This window comes from Lissotriton vulgaris, chromosome 9 (genome assembly GCF_964263255.1).
Source record: "Lissotriton vulgaris chromosome 9, aLisVul1.2, whole genome shotgun sequence".
NCBI classification, from domain to species: domain Eukaryota; kingdom Metazoa; phylum Chordata; class Amphibia; order Caudata; family Salamandridae; genus Lissotriton; species Lissotriton vulgaris.
The window spans coordinates 244,984,965-245,002,433 of NC_141697.1; the positions used below are offsets into that span (position 1 = coordinate 244,984,965).

The following is a 17,469-nucleotide window of genomic DNA, read 5'->3' on the forward strand; positions in this document are numbered from 1 at the left end:
TTGGGGAAGGGAGAGGGATCTCCCGCTCACCTAATCTTGGTTCGTTAACCACCACTGCAATTGACGTGTAGTCCCCTCCAAAATTTGGACGACGTCTGAAAGCTTTCCCCAATGCTGCACCCACTGGAACTTCAGGTCCCACTGCAGAGCCCGCATATGCCACCTGGCATGATCCACCAGCAGGATGCAGGAGGCCATGAGGCCCAGCAACCTCAGGGTCACTCACTGAAATCCAAGATAGAGGCTGAAACATCTGTATCATAGCCCAAATATCCCAGACTTGCTGTTCGGGAGGATAAACCTGAAACTGCGTCGTATCCAGACCGCTCCGATGAAAAGAAGCTTCTGAGAGGGAGTCAGATGTGACTTTGGCACGCTGATAGTGAACCCCAGCAAATGCAGGAGGTCCGCCGTAGTCTGGAGGTGGGAGACGAAAGCCTGGGGCTAGCTCGCCTTCAACAGAAAGTCGAGATAGGGGAAGACTGGAACCCCGGATCTGTGCAGATGAGCTGCGACCACCATCACTTTCTTGAACACCCGAGGGGTGCTTGTAGGCCAAAGAGGAGCACAGTGAACTGAAAATGCTCATGGCCTATTGTGAACCTGAGGTAATGCCTGTGGGCCGACATGACGGGGATATGGAAATACGAATCCTGCAAGTCCAACGCTAACCATCCAGTCTCCAGAGTCAATGGCAGACAGGACCTAAGCCAATGTGAGCACCTTGAAATTCACCTACCGGAGGAAGCGATTGAGGGCCCTAAGGTCTGAGATAGGACTCCGGCCTTTGCCCTTCTTGGGTACCAGAAAGTAGTGGGAGTAGCAACCACAACCTACTTCTGGCACAGGAACCCTTTCGATAGCTCCCTTGGCCAAGAGAGCCATAACTTTCTGGCTGAGAAGGACCTAATAATCCTCCGACATGCAGTGGAAGGATGGTGGCATTGAGGGAAGAGTAGTCTCAAAGGGGAGGGAGTAGCCCCTTCGGACTATCTGCAAAACCAACCTGTCCGACGTGATGGTGTGCCAGTGGGGGAGGTCCCAGCAAATCCTGCCGCCTGCTAGCTTCTGGTGGCCCTGAAAGGTCGGACTAGGAGAGTTTGGAGGCTGCTGTAGGGAGATTATGGGTGGACTCGCCCACTGGTCCCCAGACCTGCATCGCAGGGCCCCATGTCCGCGACTACGTACAGGCTGTGCAGCTTGCGTGAACCGGTGGCTAGACTGGGCCGAACGAGGGGGGGCACCCCTTCCGTAGCCATGAAAGGCGAAAAGCAGACTGCGTGGGGCGAGAAGTCACTGCGAGACCCAAGGATCTGGCCGTAGCCCTAAAATCCTTAAAAACGATGGAGCGCAGAGTCTGCCTTATCAATGAAAAGGCGACGACTATCAAAAGGCATGTCCAGTAAGGTGGTTTGGATAGCCCCAGAAAAACCAGACATCCTCAACCAGGCGTAGAGCCTCAGGGCTACTGAGGTGGAAACCGTTCTGCCCAGTGAGTCAGTGGTATCCAGCCCTCATCTGATTTTCAATTTTGCTGCATCTCTGTCACTGCGTGGGTGAGAAATGCCCAGGCCTCCTTCTGGCACTGTGGCCGCACTTGCTTATCCGTATCCCACACTGTATGGGTATAATGGCCCAAGAGGCATGCAGTATTCTGGTGGTAGAAAACATCTTCCCAAATGGTCCAGCTTCTTGGACTCCCTATCGGGGGAGCAGTAGGGAATGCACCCTTAGAGGAAGAGGCTTGGACCACCAAGCTCTCTGGGGTTGGGTGTTGGCAGATGAATAGTGTGTCGCCCGGGCCGGGCAGTGGTTTCGGGTAATCACCCTGTCCACAGGAGCTCCTGTGCTGGGCTTGGACCAAGTGCCCAGATGGAAGTCCCTGAGGGCTTTATTGAAGGGCAAAACGGGCTCTGAAGAAGCTGCCGCAGGATGAAGCACCTCTGTCAGGAAGTTAGTCCTGAATGCCACTGTAGGAAGCTCTAGGCCCAAGGCCTCAGCCGCCCTACGCTACACCACTTCATAGGACGCTCCCTCCTCCATAGCCTTGATAGGGGGAGAAAGCATGCCAAGATCTGGGGAGGTATTCAGAACACCGATGTCACCCAGGTCTGCTCACCTATCCGGCATATCGAGCTGATCAGCTAAAGGGTGCACAGACCCCTCCCAGTCCTCCTCACCCTCCTCTGGTTGTCAGTCAGGCCGAAAAGGAACACCAAGGGTGAACAGTTGGACAAAAGTTCCTTCCAGTGCCGACGTCGGTTTGGCGACAAGGCAGGGGTGAGGCCGGGATCGGCGGCAGGGAAGGTACAGTGAGGTCGACCAGCATCGATCCGGACCCAGGCCTGGATCCTCAAAGGCCCCCTGGGGCCGAGACGCCGGGATTGAAATCCCAATGCCCTCAACAGAGTCCACGGGGCCCAAAGGTGCACCAGCGGAGTCGGGCTGCCCAAAGATGCTGTGAAGTACTGCATAGAAAGCTCGAAGCTGGGCAGGGGACACTCCGGCTCTGGGAAAAGGAGTAAGGTGCGGGGCTGTCCCAGGAACAGACTCCGAAGACGGAGAGCGACGTCGTGTTGGCCGATGGACGGGGAGAAAGCAAAGAGGGCATGCTGCTTCTTCGCCTTCTTCTTGTGCTTCAACTTACCCGAAGACCGCAAAGACTTGGAAGACGAATGATGGTGGTGGACTGCCGTGCCTCCAACAGCTTTCGGGACTGCTCCCGCTAAGACTTTTGATTCATGGCCTGGCTGTCGGAATAAGACTTCGGATCGTGGCCACAATTCAGAGGCACACGAGGTGGGGGCCATTACTGACATCAGGCAGTTAAAGGCCTCGCACGGCTTGAACCTAGTCTGTCGATGGGACATCCCTCGTACACCAGGAGTCGGAAAACTGAAAGAGAATTCAACAGAGTCGAGAAAAAGTTAGTCAAAAAATGACTAAGGAGTAGCTCTCTCTGGATCTGTGCAAGCCTGGCGCGGAAAAAGAAAGAACGGACGTCAGCGGGCAGGGGCGGAGTCTAAGTAGACACGGCAACGTCATTCCGGCAACCGCGACGGACGTGGAGTCGACCGACGCCACCTACTGACATGCAGGGGTAGTGCTAAAGAAAAATCTCCGGATCCAGTCTGACGCCTGCTGGTAATTCTAAGGTAAGGAATCTATAGCTAACAGTCTTTTTCAGATAAGCCCTTTAGTACTGAAAATTACAGGAGATATTCTGTCACACAAGCATCGTGAAGTGCTGTTTTAGTCTGGTTCTTAAGTGTAGATAGAGCTTGCCATTCGTCAAAAAAGGTCTTGATTTGAGTAGTGTTATTGTCCTCAAGAAAGAAAGGTCTAATTAGAACAGATTCAACCATCTCATCAATAAAAGTCTGTTTTTTCTTTAGTCATGGTTTAGTAAGAAAATACACATGGGGGTATAGATTATCAAAGAACCTCAAACCTATAATAAGTGGAAGTCACTAATTATGTGATAACTTTCCTTTTCCACCTTTAAGCCGATGCTACCATTATGATTCCAGTGACCAATCTGGCATGCACTTTATCTGAAAACAGGAAAGTAGAGGGTTTTATAGAGCCCATGACAGCACAATCTATTTATATACATATACAGACAACACACACACACAAAAACACACACACAATACAGACACACACACACTCTGACAAGGTATGGTAAAGAGAACTTTGTTCTTCGCTTGACTGGTTTGTTATCCTATCACAGAGTATTAAAGTTATTGTTATATGGGAGGGATTGTTAAAGGAAAAAAAAGGACAGTGGCTGTCTGGAAAAAAGAAAATGCAGCTGAAACAACCCATCAGTTTGAAACCCTTTGACAAATATTAGCCATGAAAGATGCCACCTGTACCAAGCGTGGACATGCTGCATCGCTAAGCATTTAAATTCTTGGAGTCAAGGAATCTTCTGACACTGGTTACTTAACTTTCAAATTATTTTTGATATAATATCAATGCCCCCCCCCCTTTTAATTTTTCATACATTTTCTGTCTTCCAAGGTGATATAGGGTTGACCTATCTGCAACTGGGGAGGGGTAGCTGTGGCTCAGAACAAAGAGCCTGTAGACATTTAGCTAGGGCCTAAAATGGGAGGAGTTCATGGACCAGTAAATGCACAGCATGCAAAAAGGACCCATCTCATAGACTTAAGACTCTGGCCAAGAAGGGTCCCACCATTTCCATAATTGGAAACATAATGGAGTGGGGGGGGGGGGGAACCCTTTTCTCTGAGCAATGTTCTTCATGGAGGCTTCCTACACAGGACTGGGAAAACCAAACATATGAATTCTCAGTGGGGTAGTCTCCAATTAGATCCCCTTGCTCCATGTCTCACACCACTCAATATGTATGGGGTCTGTAGTTGACTTCCCCTTGGTGGGGGATGTCATACAGGTTATGATTTAAAGAAGAGAGGTTGTTAACTGGTCCCTTTGCAAAGATGCCTAACTCTGAAGTGCCATCCCTATCTTATTACCTTATCAGACCTTCAATTCCCAAAAAGCTTTCCCTAGGTGTGGTGTATGGGGCCGAAGGTCCATCCAAGCTTTCTTCTCTCAGACCATCAGATTACTACTTTGCTAACGCGTGACAAAATAAGGTTGGCATCTTAAGAGAGCATTGCAGGTGGAAAGCCTATAGATGAAAACGAGGGTTATTTAGAGCGTGTGGCAAAGTGGTAAAAATACAGTAGCATAATGAATCACGCGACAATGTGAGACCATTCACAAAGTACTTCAGAGCAAGCTCCACTGTAAAAGAGAATTCTCTAAATCTTACAGTGGCCCAATGGATTAGCCCAAGATGACTGAAAACTGGCCCTTTTTTTTAACAACTTTATTGATGACTTCATTATTTCATACAATGCAATAAAATTGTACAGAGGCAGTCATTTTCCTTTTTATAGTAGTTACATTGCCTGTATACAGATTCTGCGTATATCATTCTGTGTAAGTTATATTACCAATGATCACTATCTCAAGTAATCCTGTTGTCAGTATAAGCTGAAAAGGCTCGATATAGGATTCATCAAACATAAAGCCATGTACATTTCTAGTGAAAAACAACTAACCTGTGTAACCCCAACATCCCCCTCCCTAACCCACTCGCTCCCACTCCTGGCCAGTCCTGCTCTCACTGCGAAGGTAACCAGGGTAAATCAGTATAAACAGCACACTCTACAGGCTGTAGCTTCCTTGGGGTATAAAGTGCGGGCCTAGAACACAGAGTCCGAGGTTGGGGAGCTACTAGGTGGCATTATGCGCTATGGAGTCGGGGTATCCTGCTGGGGCACTAAGTCCATCGATTCCAAATCAATCAGCATAGCCTCCCATTCCAACGAGATAGGCGGTTTTCTCAGCACCCTCACTTCCTCTCTACGAAGAGCTGAGCCCTCCGCTCTTCCCCACTGAATCAGGTCAGCTTGCCAAATGGAGATCGCAGGACATCTGGGGGATTTCCATCTCATGGTGAGAGCTCGCACTGCCAATATGAAGGCTAAGTCTAGAAATTGTAGCCGTACCTTCTGTACTCCTGAGCGCTTACGAAGACCTATGAGGCAGTTCAAAGCATCAGTTGGGACTGGCAATTGTGTGACTGTATTCAGTGTGTGGCACCCACCCACCCAATAGGCTTGGAGACAGGGAAAAGACCATAACATATGCAGGAAATCTGCCTCATCTCCTCTGCAGCTGGAGCAGCAATGAGGGGAGTCCAGGAACATGCGATGGAGCCTCTTAGGAAGAAGGTGGGATCTATGAAGAATCATCAATTGGATGAACTTCAGTTTCGCGTTACGCGATACCTTCTTGGGGTGTTCCAACATACATTTCCAGGCCTTATCAGCGAGTTCAACATCAGCATCCCCAGATCATTGCACCCTCAAGGAGGTGAGTGTGATTGCCGCATGCGCCCAGACACCAGTATACAGCCACCGTACCAAGTGCCCCCCAGGTCCCATACAGTATAAGAGATGTACCAGGTTATGCTGAGTGGGTTCATTCCGCTGTAGGGCCCATGTGTTCTTAATGTAATGTGTCACCGTGGCATGTAGTAAGTATAGACGAGGGGGTGCGCCCGTAGCCTGCACAAAGCAGTCTTGATCAAGTAGGACACCATCTCCGAAGAACGCAGACATACTCCACTATCTGTCCAGTCCTGCATCCTGGCCCTCGTGAGTCTACCTTGTGGTGTAGGGAACCCCAGGAGGGGGATGTTAGGGGCGTAAGGAGTCGCTGTAGAAGTGTATGACAGTGCCTTCCTCCAGCAGTGTAAATCTGTTTTCAATAGGGGAGGGCTATCTATGCGAATCTTGGCTTTTGGTAATAATAAAGAGTGTAGTTCGCCCGGTCCAACTTCTGAGGTGTAAACCCAATCTCCTGCAGGTTCCTCCCTGCCGTCCAGAAGGAGAGCCACTGGAGTTGACTGGAATAGTAATAACTTTTGAAGTCGGGACACCCAGGCTGCCACTCAGGGTCTCCAGTTGCAACTTCCGCAGGCCTATTTGTCTGCAGCCAGTGCCCCAGATGAGATTAACACTGAAAACTGACCCTTGTTCACAGCAAACAGATGTAGAGAATCAAGGTACCTCCTTGTTCTTAATGTGCCAAGTCCAAAATCCAAAAGCATAGAAAATCTTCAATGACTTTGGTGAGTGATTCCAAGGTGCACAGAAAACAGAAGATAGCAAACCACTTTGTAAAACCTACAGGTAAAAGGTGTGCAGGTGCTGGGCAAACATGTATTTTCCCCATTAACCATACCGGTGGACCAAGGCTTTAGAAGAGTTTTTAAAAGATGGATTATTTTAAGAGGTGAGGTAGAGTTTTTCCCATATCAGACATCCCAAATCTGAAACTCTGGGTGATCCAGAGCCATTTAGAGTTCTGTTAAACTATCATTTCACAACCATGTTAACAATGTTAATGTCGACCATGTTTCCTCATGCAGAAATACCTCGGTATGGTCACTGTATAAGATTTCTACATTTCTGTACAGTCTATTTCATGACACGCAAAAGTGCTCTGGTCCACCAACCTGTCGCTGGACATCCCTTGGTCTAGAGAGACCAGTAAAAGTTTCATAGTAAGGTGGATGTCAAATGGGAGACAAATTTTAAGTAGGTGAAATACAGTGAGGGAAGAGGAGATATTAATCTTTACTTTGGCTAGACCCAAGACTTTTTAAATGTATATTCAATTTGCTTGTTAATACATAGGCAGTTAACTAGCAAACACGGTTTAAAAATGAATATTAATTGTGGAAAAACAAATAATAGATATGAGCAAATACACATTTGGCGAATAGTCAGGCTTAATAATCATCAAAGTAACAAACATTTGTTTGGTAACACACCTACTGCTTGCTGGACATACACAATACCACAGTTATGTCACCACAAGTCAACTATGATACAGCAGTTTGCATCTGGTGGTTTTTCAAGTACATATCAATTTTCCAAACAAAGCAGTCCAAGTTTGCAACTAACTGGGAGATGCTGCACCAATCCCACCAGCGTTTGGTCTAAAACTATGCAAGTGCTATGTCCTCGCATAAATTATAACTTAATTCCAAGAGGAACATCAGTTTGACATGGATAAGATGAATTTCTCTATATATAACTGAAGCCTTAAACAAAGGAATGATGTTAAGTGGTCATTTGTGTAAACATACTTTGAAAACAACTTTAAAAACGCGACAGCAGTCTAATCAAGGCTTATGCAAGACGTTCAAATTTTGCTTTCTAGTGATTGTCCTGAGGTGACTGAAGTGTAAAAATTTAAAAAATGAAACGCATTGACATGAAAAGAGGTAGAAGGCACAAAAATAAGAATTCATGCATGATGTATTTTATATTCAATGACAGAAAGTGGTTCATAGTTTTTCAAATTTTTGGCTTGTTGGTCCCTTGCATTGCCTGAGAAGCAAAAACAAGGACCGCTTGATTTTTTACATGTATTTGTTATCAGAGTAGGAAATTGTATATCCTCACTTCAATGAAATATAGGTTGTTAAATCATGATACATACATTTTTTGAGATACTTCCTTTTAAGGTTCAAGGGAAAAAACTAATATACTACAGTAAAAGATTTTCACTGGGATTAATTAACAGAACCTGGAGGCAGACTATTAATGATGCCATCTAACAGCCATATAGAATTAAAAATAATTTTGCCAAGGGTGGAAATTCGTTATGTTTTTTATAATTTGTAAACAAAGTAACATTTATATGAGATTAAAAATTGAAAAAAGGGCGAAAGCGATTGAAGCTAAAAGATATCTACACTGTACAGAATTGAAGATGAAAAGCATTCAAGTGTTGGTTTGGCAGATTGGCACAGAAAGAGCATACCTGAAGTTGATGAACAAATCCAGCATTAGGATTAATGCAGAACCTTCTTTCTTGAACATAGGTAAAGGCATCCCTAGGAAAGAAGAACATCTGTGACTACATATACTTTCATGATTGTTTCAGTTCAATTTACAAATGAGCAAAACATGTTTCTCCTTGATTCAAGCTTAAAATGAAAATGTTTACAAAGGAAAGGTTACCTACCTGTATTGGCTCTGACTGGCACAGTACAAAAGACTCCTTTCAGTTTTCAACTGTTAAGGTTCTGACTGTGTGGAAGGACCAGACTAGTTTAAAATGTAACAGTAAGATATGTCTAAATGCTTTTTTTATGTGTCTGCTCACACATCGTGTGCGCCTCATTGTATCTGTTCCAAAAAGGAACAATTACTTTCTCATCTAATCAAGCCAGCAATCCAGAGATGAGCACAAACAGGAGTTTACTTTCGAATCAGAATTACATCTGTTGTGAACCTTTTCCCTCCACCCAAATATTGCCAGCTAAAACATTTATTGACTTCTATATTTTTCTCGTGCTGACAGTGGAGTCTAGATATAGATTTTATTAACCACTGAAATACTCCACAATCATGTTAAAAGGCAGTTGTTGGCACATTCTGATGCTGAGGCTCCTAACTGGAGTCTTTACTACTAAATAGTTATTTAAGATGAACGCAACTTGCGTCTTAAGTTGGTAAGACTGAGAAAGGGGGACATAAGGCAAGTTCATTTAGAAGGACAACATTAGGGCTGCTTGTTCACAGAAGTGCAAGTAAAAAAAGACGTATCTTGCTCATGGAGCCAATATGTTTTGATTTTTGGTGATGGTCAACTAGTGGTATGTCTTCCCACTAGCAAATCTAAATATATATTTTACAGAGTTGGCAATAGTGACTGTAGTTTTGATCATCTCTGATTTTCCAATGAAAAAGCAATTCTTGCTTAGTTTATAAATATGAAACCATTTGACAAATTTGCTTGCAATTTTCCCATCAAATTCCATTAATGTCTAGATATCGGAATGTCAAGCTTTGGGCAGATCAGTTTGGGAGAAAAATAGAAAATGGTTTTCCATTTTAACTACTGTAAGAATCTTTGCTCTATTGTTACAGCAAAAACACTTAAAATAATTACACCAAACATGGTATGGAACTAGAAATGTACTCAGATGTTAATTTGCTGGGTTTGGTGAAACTCGGAGGGATAGTTTTTGAGAACTACCATTACAAAAAGGTGTCTGGTGAGCTTCAAATTGTTAAATGTAGAGATATATATTTACTATTATCTTCAGAATTAGCACAGACTCCGCTTATCCAAAGAAAAATAAATACATAAAACACCACAGGATGAGGCAACTTTTTGCCATGTCACCCAGTCCATTTGTAGATCTGGAGGCCCCTGGTTCACCTATGCGTCCAACTCATAGTGAGCATGCAACATCCACAGGACACAGCCTTCAGGACTGGGGTATGGGTTTGATCATAGGATATGGCCCATGGCCATCCACTGTGCCCCGCTCTCAGAGGCTGGCCAGCACAGCAGGGGACGACATCTTGCCCAGGCACAGTACGCAACACTCAGTAGGCGGCCAAACATGCAGCCATTGGCACAGGGTTGACCTCCCACAGGGCCTAACCTTCAACCATGTTCAGTGAGGTTGGCTGCCGGCATGGATCTTGGCTGCAGCACCTAACACTCCACTGATGGGCAACGCCCCCTGCACGTAGCTGAGGCTCTGCACTCAACTCTGAGGGTGGCCAACACCCGCAGCCCACAACCTTCTGCCATGTGCAGATGGAGTTGGCAGGACCAGGCACTGTACCCAACATCTTTGTGGACCAAAGAGTGGACAGCCTAGCAAAACCCAATCCTGTGCGGCCAACGCACATGTGCAGCCGTCGGCCAAGCACAGCATTAGGGCTCTAAATACTTTATTATTTTTCTTCCAAATAACAAAAGTCCTGAGCGGAAGCTCCCCCCCACCCCCATGTAACTTCTTTGCCCAGGTGACTGTCATGCTGCGAGCTGCGGTAAATCTATCCATCTATTGATTAAACATTTTTTTTAAGAATAGGGGGGCAACTCCCCCGCCCCTATATAAAGAAACTGCCTCTGACAAAAGGAATATTTCGCCTATACCAGCCACTTGTTTAAAAAGATGCTATAAGGGTAAAAACTGCAGTTTCTCTTTAGTTGTGTGGGCTACTGTGCAATGGAGGGCCTGGATATCTACTGAAGACAAAGACTGCTGCTTGCTTTAATTTAAGAATAGAGTGTTTCAAGAGGCCAGTCCCATGCTGTGCGAAATTAACACATAATTGTGATTGTATTACACACATAAATGAAACTTTGAGCTGGGTTATTTTGTTTAAAGAATGGTTTAATAGCTGCATTTTCTGGGGAAAAATGATTTGTACTGTAGCCTTGAGTTGTAGCCTAGTGACCATGTGGAAGAAACAAAAAATGTATTTATATTTAAACGTTCCTCATATTACCAGCCAGCTTCAGCTGTTATTTCCACAGTCCTCATCTTATATTAGTTTTTAGTAATTTACTGCCCATTAAGGGAAACAATTGCTAGCTGGGTATCCCCACACTGAGGAGACTAGTCTGTATGGATTTTAAAGAAATGTTAATTGGAATGCGTAACAGATCCAGCCACATAATATCATAATATCTCTGTTACTTCGTTTGACAGTCAGCGGGAAATGTACCAAGTTTTGGCACAAAGTAGCAAACACAGTTGCTGTTCTGCATTGTGTCAAAGGATAAGAGGAAAAACAGCGGCAGATCTAAAATATTTCACAGATTATCTGTTCACCAGCACTTTACGCTGCCATGCATTCACACACACCCTGGCACCACAGTGAAAGGACGTGGCCATTCTGTCAATCGTAGATTTATTTACTGCACCCTTCCAGTACAAAAACTATGCTTTAATGCTTGTGCCACTTTGTATCTGTGCTGTACAATGCTGCACTCATGTAAAGTTTGAAAAATATGGATCATTTTAAAAGTTACTAAACTGTAAATCCTGCCCCGACAAGGTCTAATATTTTGGTGCAAATCCCGGTCTACAAACTTTAGTGGTTGGGGATTTGCTTCAAAACCTATGTCTGGTTGCATAGGAACACAAAGCAGCACTATTTTGCATTATTTTAGCCATCTTTCCAATGCAAATCATAATTTATGTTGGAAAGTAAATCTCACCACAGCGCTTTGTGTCTGGTTTACATGACTTTAGTGATGCAAACCCTATGCAAAGAGCTAGTAAATCAGGGCCAGAATCTTTAGACTGGCACGTGTCATTATTATTAGGACAATTTGTTTTCGTACTGCAAGGGTATGCAAATGTTGAGGACTATGTAAAATATGAAGGCAATGGGGAAGCCGTAGAGTAGGGTCCCATAAAGTATGGCAGAAAAACGTTTGTGCTCCGAATCGACCATGCCAAATTTCTGTAAATATGTGCCAGGTTGGTAAGAGTGTCTGAACCCTCTTCAACCAGTATCATTTATATACATTATTTATAATATTTTTATCAATACAGAGCACTAAATCATCATACAAGTTTACAAAACCTAAAATTTCAAAGGTTGCTAAACAATATAGCTATGCCAATTCACTTTATTGGACTTACGGTTTTTCTCAAAAGGATAGGTATCAAAGGCTGCGTCAATTTTTACACTCTGCAAAAACATCACACCTGCGCGCAACGGTGGGCACAGCACCATGTTTGAAGCATTTCTCGGAGATTCATGTTCCTCACTCAACACCTCGATTATAGGCTACACTACACTCTAATTGAACCATGCAGTCCAGAAGGGAGCATAGGATCACAATGCAAATAAGAATACATCACAGCTTTGCCCAGAGTATTAAGCACCATAGAATTACAAGAGGACCAAACAACCACATCAGTGTTTCTCCTCTTTAGCCATCCCAGTGGTAAGGTGTGGATGCGGGCCCCCTAGTGGCAACAAGGGTGGGGGCACCGAGCCATTGCAGCCTGCCCCATTACCTTGCCAGGCTGGTAAAGGAGATTAGATAAGAGTTATGGAACACCACTCTGTTCTGTGATCTCACCAATTGATTCCAGTCAGGGGAGTGGCTATCACTGGTGCAGCCTTTGCAATGACCCAGGGCCTAAGCATAGGAGAGGCCCCTACAGCTCTGTTCTGGCACCGGTTTATTTTACAGGGGTTTTGCTGATAATTTCTTTCGGCGTGCTACCCAATGTTTAGCTCCGTGTAATCTCTTCCTCTCTGAAAGTTTAAGGAAGGGCACTGCCACAGAGAGCATTATAGGTTGCAGGAAGCCCCTGGTAAACTCAGCAAGGAGGCTACAGCGCAGCAGAGGCCAAACACTGTATTCAATGGGTTTGTGCAAGTGCAATGTACTAGAGCAAAGAGCCAGGGTGGAAGGTGGCAGAGGAGGTGAAAAGGGAGCAGAAGTAAAACTGAAACGTGGAATGCAACAGTGGTGGATATAAAGAGGCTGGGGGAGGATGGAGCTATAGAGTTGAGAAATTGAGGAGAGAAATAAAGGTGGGCCATGGAAGGGTGGACCAAAATGGAATATGAAGCAGAGATATTAAAGAGCAAAAACTGAAAAGATGAGCAAAGGAGATAATCACAGACGGGAAACAAAGATACAAGAGTTAAGAAAATTAGAAAGGATAAGCACTGGGAATGGAAGTAAGGAGAAGCTTCACGATAGGAAAGGAGAACAAGCATTTACAATGCAATGGTCTCGGCATTATTAAAGGTAGAGCTATTGGCATTGCTCATGATTTTTTATTTTTTATTTTTTTTAAATCATAAATAAATGGCATTGTCATTTACATTGGCAATAGCTTAATCGTTAAATAAATGGCATTGTCATTTACAATGCCAATAGCTTAATCGCTCGCAAATGCATGACCTATTGCATTTACACCCACACAGAGCCACACACACAAAGCCACCCACACACACATACAGAGCCACCCACACAGAGCCACCCAGTCACTCACATAGAGCTACCAACACATAGAGCCACCTACACAGAGCCACCCTCACACAGAGAGCCACCCACACATAGAGCCACCTACAAAAAAGCTATCCACACACACACACAGAGCTACACACACACAGAGCCACCCACACAAACACACAGAGCCACACACACAAGAGCCACACACACACACAAGAGCCACACACACACAAGAGCCACACACACGAGCCACACACACACACAAGCCATACACACACACACACACACACACACAAGAGCCACCCACACACAGCCACCCACACACACAGAGCCACCCACACACACACAGAGCCACCCACACACACACAGAGCCACCCACACACACACACAGAGCCACCCACACACACACACAGCCACCCACACACAGAGCCACACACACACACACAGAGCCACACACACACACACAGAGCCACCCCCACACACACACAGAACCACCCACACACACACAGAACCACCCACACACACACACAGAACCACCCCCACACACACACAGAACCACCCCCACACACACAGAACCACCCCCACACACACAGAACCACCCCCACACACACAGAACCACCCCCACACACACACAGAGCCACCCACACACACACACACACACAGAGCCACCCAGACATACACACAGAGCCACACACACAGCCACCCACACACACACACACACACAGAGCCACCCACGCACACACACAGAGCCACCCACACATAGAGTCTCACCTATAACTGAGTCTGCTTCTTGGAAAGCGGGGAAGAGGCGACCCTTTGATACAGACTCCAGCAGCTGGTGTCCATAAGGGGCAGATACCACATTCCTTTCCATGCACTCACACTTCTAACTGCTCCTAAATGTCTGTGGAGGGCATGCCTGGTGGAGGGCTGTAGAGGGAAAATGTTGCCTTCCTGGTGGCATTGGCCCCTTTCTGAAATGGATTCCTAGTGGTTCCCAGACACTTAGCAGCTGCTGACCTATTCACATGCCTACAGTCTGCAAATATGCGCTCCCTCCTTGCAGAGACAGAAACTGCAATATTTGGGGACAGACACTGTTGCTGAGGGACTGGTGCCAGTGTAGGGACAGGCAGACTCTTACTGGTGTAAGGACGGACATGGTGTTGGGGCCGACCTCAGTGGTGAGGATGGGCACTGGTGGTGCGAGACATACACAAGTGTAGGTGGCGACGGATGTATGGGAGGGACATGTACGGGGATAGACACTGGTATGAGGGACAGATACTTGGGGAGGGGTGGACACTAAGCGACAGACACTGGAGAAGTGGAACATACACTGGCGACAGGAGCCCGACACAAATGTAGGTGGCGACGGATGAATGGGTAGGGACATGTATGGGGATAGTACTGGTATGAGGGACAGATACTGGTGTTAGGTCAGATATTGGGGGAGGGGTAGACACTAAGCAGCAGACACTGGTGAAGGGGAACAGACACTTGTGTAGAAGACGACAGATGTACAGGGAGGGACATCTATGGGGATAGAGACTGGTATGAGGGAAAGATAACTGGTGTTAGGGAAGATATTGGGGAGGGGTGGACACTAAGCGACAGACACTGGTGAAGGGGAACAGACACTGGTGAAGGGGAGCAGACACTGGTGAAGGGGAGCAGACACTGGTGAAGGGGAGCAGACACTGGTGAAGGGGAGCAGACACTGGTGAAGGGGAGCAGACACTGGTGAAGGGGAGCAGACACTGATGAAGGGGAGCAGACACTGATGAAGGGGAGCAGACAGTGGTGAAGGGGAGCAGACAGTGGTTAAATGGAGTAAAGGGAGCAGACAGTGGTGAAGGGGAGCAGACAGTGGTTAAAGGGAGTAAAGGGAGCAGACAGTGGTTAAAGGGAGTAAAGGGAGCAGACATTAGTTAAAGGGAGTAAGGGGAGCAGACAGTGGTTAAAGGGAGTAGACAGTGGTTAAAGGGAGCAGACAGTGGTTAAAGGGAGCAGACAGTGGTTAAAGGGAGCAGACAGTGGTTAAAGGGAGCAGACAGTGGTTAAAGGGAGCAGACAGTGGTTAAAGGGAGCAGACAGTGGTTAAAGGGAGCAGACAGTGGTTAAAGGGAGCAGACAGTGGTTAAAGGGAGCAGACAGTGGTTAAAGGGAGCAGACAGTGGTGAAGGGAGCAGACAGTGGTGAAGGGGAGCAGACAGTGGTGAAGGGGAGCAGACAGTGGTGAAGGGGAGCAGACAGTGGTGAAGGGGAGTAAAAGGAGCAGACAGTGGATAAAGGGGGTGAAGGGGAGCAGACAGTGGTTAAAGGGAGTAGAGGGAGCAGACAGTGGTTAAAGGGAGTAAAGGAAGCAGACAGTGGTTAAAGGGAGTAGGGAGCAGACCGTGGTTAAAGGGAGCAGACAGTGGTTACAGATAGTAAAGGGGGCTGTGGCCATCAGCAGCCGTCCCAAAGGAGGGACAGTTTTCAGGCAGCCCCACCCGACTTGTTCTGGTTCAGTTCCCTGAAGTCGGGCTGGGGTGAGGGTACAGCGATCTCTGTTTACATCTGTAACCCTCCCCCTTCCTACGGGCTGGCCCGGCCCTTTTGACAAGCATGACCAGAAAAAGAGGAAACCGTTGAAAAGAACAAGATAACCGCAAGGCAGGCACGGGGGAGCAAAAACAGGGCAAATGAGTGTGTGTGACAATATACTGGTCGGCTCGAGCTTGCCCCCCCACCACGTCTTACAAAAACACACACACCACTATGCCCCCTCATTCTCACAAACAAACTGACCACAATGCTCCCCCCTTCGCCTCAAGTCTCACAAACCTACAGACCAAAATGCTCCCCCCTCGCCTTAAGTCTCACAAACCTACAGACAATGCCCACCCCCAGTCTCAAAGCTACAGACCAAAATGCTACTAACTAGGGGGGGGGGGAATAATACAGTATGTGCACTATTTGAGTCACAATTGACAATTTACAATTTTACCCCCTCGGAACATCACTAGTGTGGGGGAGATGATCACAGAACCCCTGGATTCGCGTCGCACACCGGCACAGCTCCACATATTACCGTAGCGATGTGTGCTCTGAGTAAGAGACTGCACGTGCTCGGTAGCTCCAAAATGAATTATCTCAAGGCGCTACGAACTCGGAGGACTGGGCGCATTGGGGACATGGAGGGCGGGGTCTGCGTGGTTTTATCCCTACGCACCTGCACAAAGAAGGCACGTCGGGACTCAGTGACCAACTTTTCAACTTCCTTAAAGTCGGAGCGTGGTCCGGGAGTCGGGGTTCTGGTTAGACTTACCCGGTTGAGCCCGTCTCTCAAGTGGGCAGTAGCTGCCCATGTGCTGGAAATGAAAATTAGCTTTGTCAATTAATTAATTTAATCAAGGCTGTGACAAACATATGGGGTGGGGGCATCATCTGCGGCAGCAGAATTGTTGAGGGAGCCGGGCATACTGAACACGGGCTACAATTGCATCGGGCATTATTAGCAGCAATTCACACAACGAGACTAAAAACACAAGCATAAGCAGCTTTTCTCATATGACTGCTTCACTAGCAGGCTTGCTCGTTTTATGGCCACATAACAGTCAAATGAAAATAAGCGGCTGCTACGCCGACTCAACATGCATGAAATCAATATGCCATACAACAAATCAGATTCTTGGGTGGTGGGAACAACCGCGCCAACTAGAAGTTAAAACTATAGGAACGCAATCAGCATTGTTGGGAAGTCACCTGATGAGATGTGAAGAGACACGGATAAAGGAAGCAAGAACAGGAACACGAAGAAAAATGGGAGAAGGTAAAATGAGGGCGAAAGAGGAACAGCAAGAGAATGAGAGAAATGGAACAAGGCAGGGGGCAGAGATAGAGCGACAGAGAACCGTACCGGCGGTGCTGGTCATAACGTCATGTCACCGAAGGCAGTGGGGATAGAGAGGAGCTGAACAGCGGAGGGATGGAAAGAACAATGGGAGACGAGGCAGGGGGCAGAGATAGAGCGACGGGGAGTGAAAACAGAGAACAGTACCGGCAGTGCTGGTCATAACGTCATCTCACCGAAGGCAGTGGGGATATGGCACAATCCTCGCATTCGTCCTGCAG

At 46.6% G+C, this 17,469-nt stretch overlaps 1 protein-coding gene across 1 annotated transcript in view; it reads right to left on the bottom strand.

Annotated features, from left to right (window-relative positions):
* The window catches only part of STYX (serine/threonine/tyrosine interacting protein), a 320,814-nt gene that overhangs the window by 40,997 nt on the left and 262,348 nt on the right, over positions 1–17,469 (bottom strand). The window contains exon 9 of the mRNA XM_086937427.1: positions 8,377–8,449. Coding sequence (XP_086793553.1) covers positions 8,377–8,449 — 73 coding nt within the window. The remainder of the gene's footprint in view (positions 1–8,376; positions 8,450–17,469) is intronic.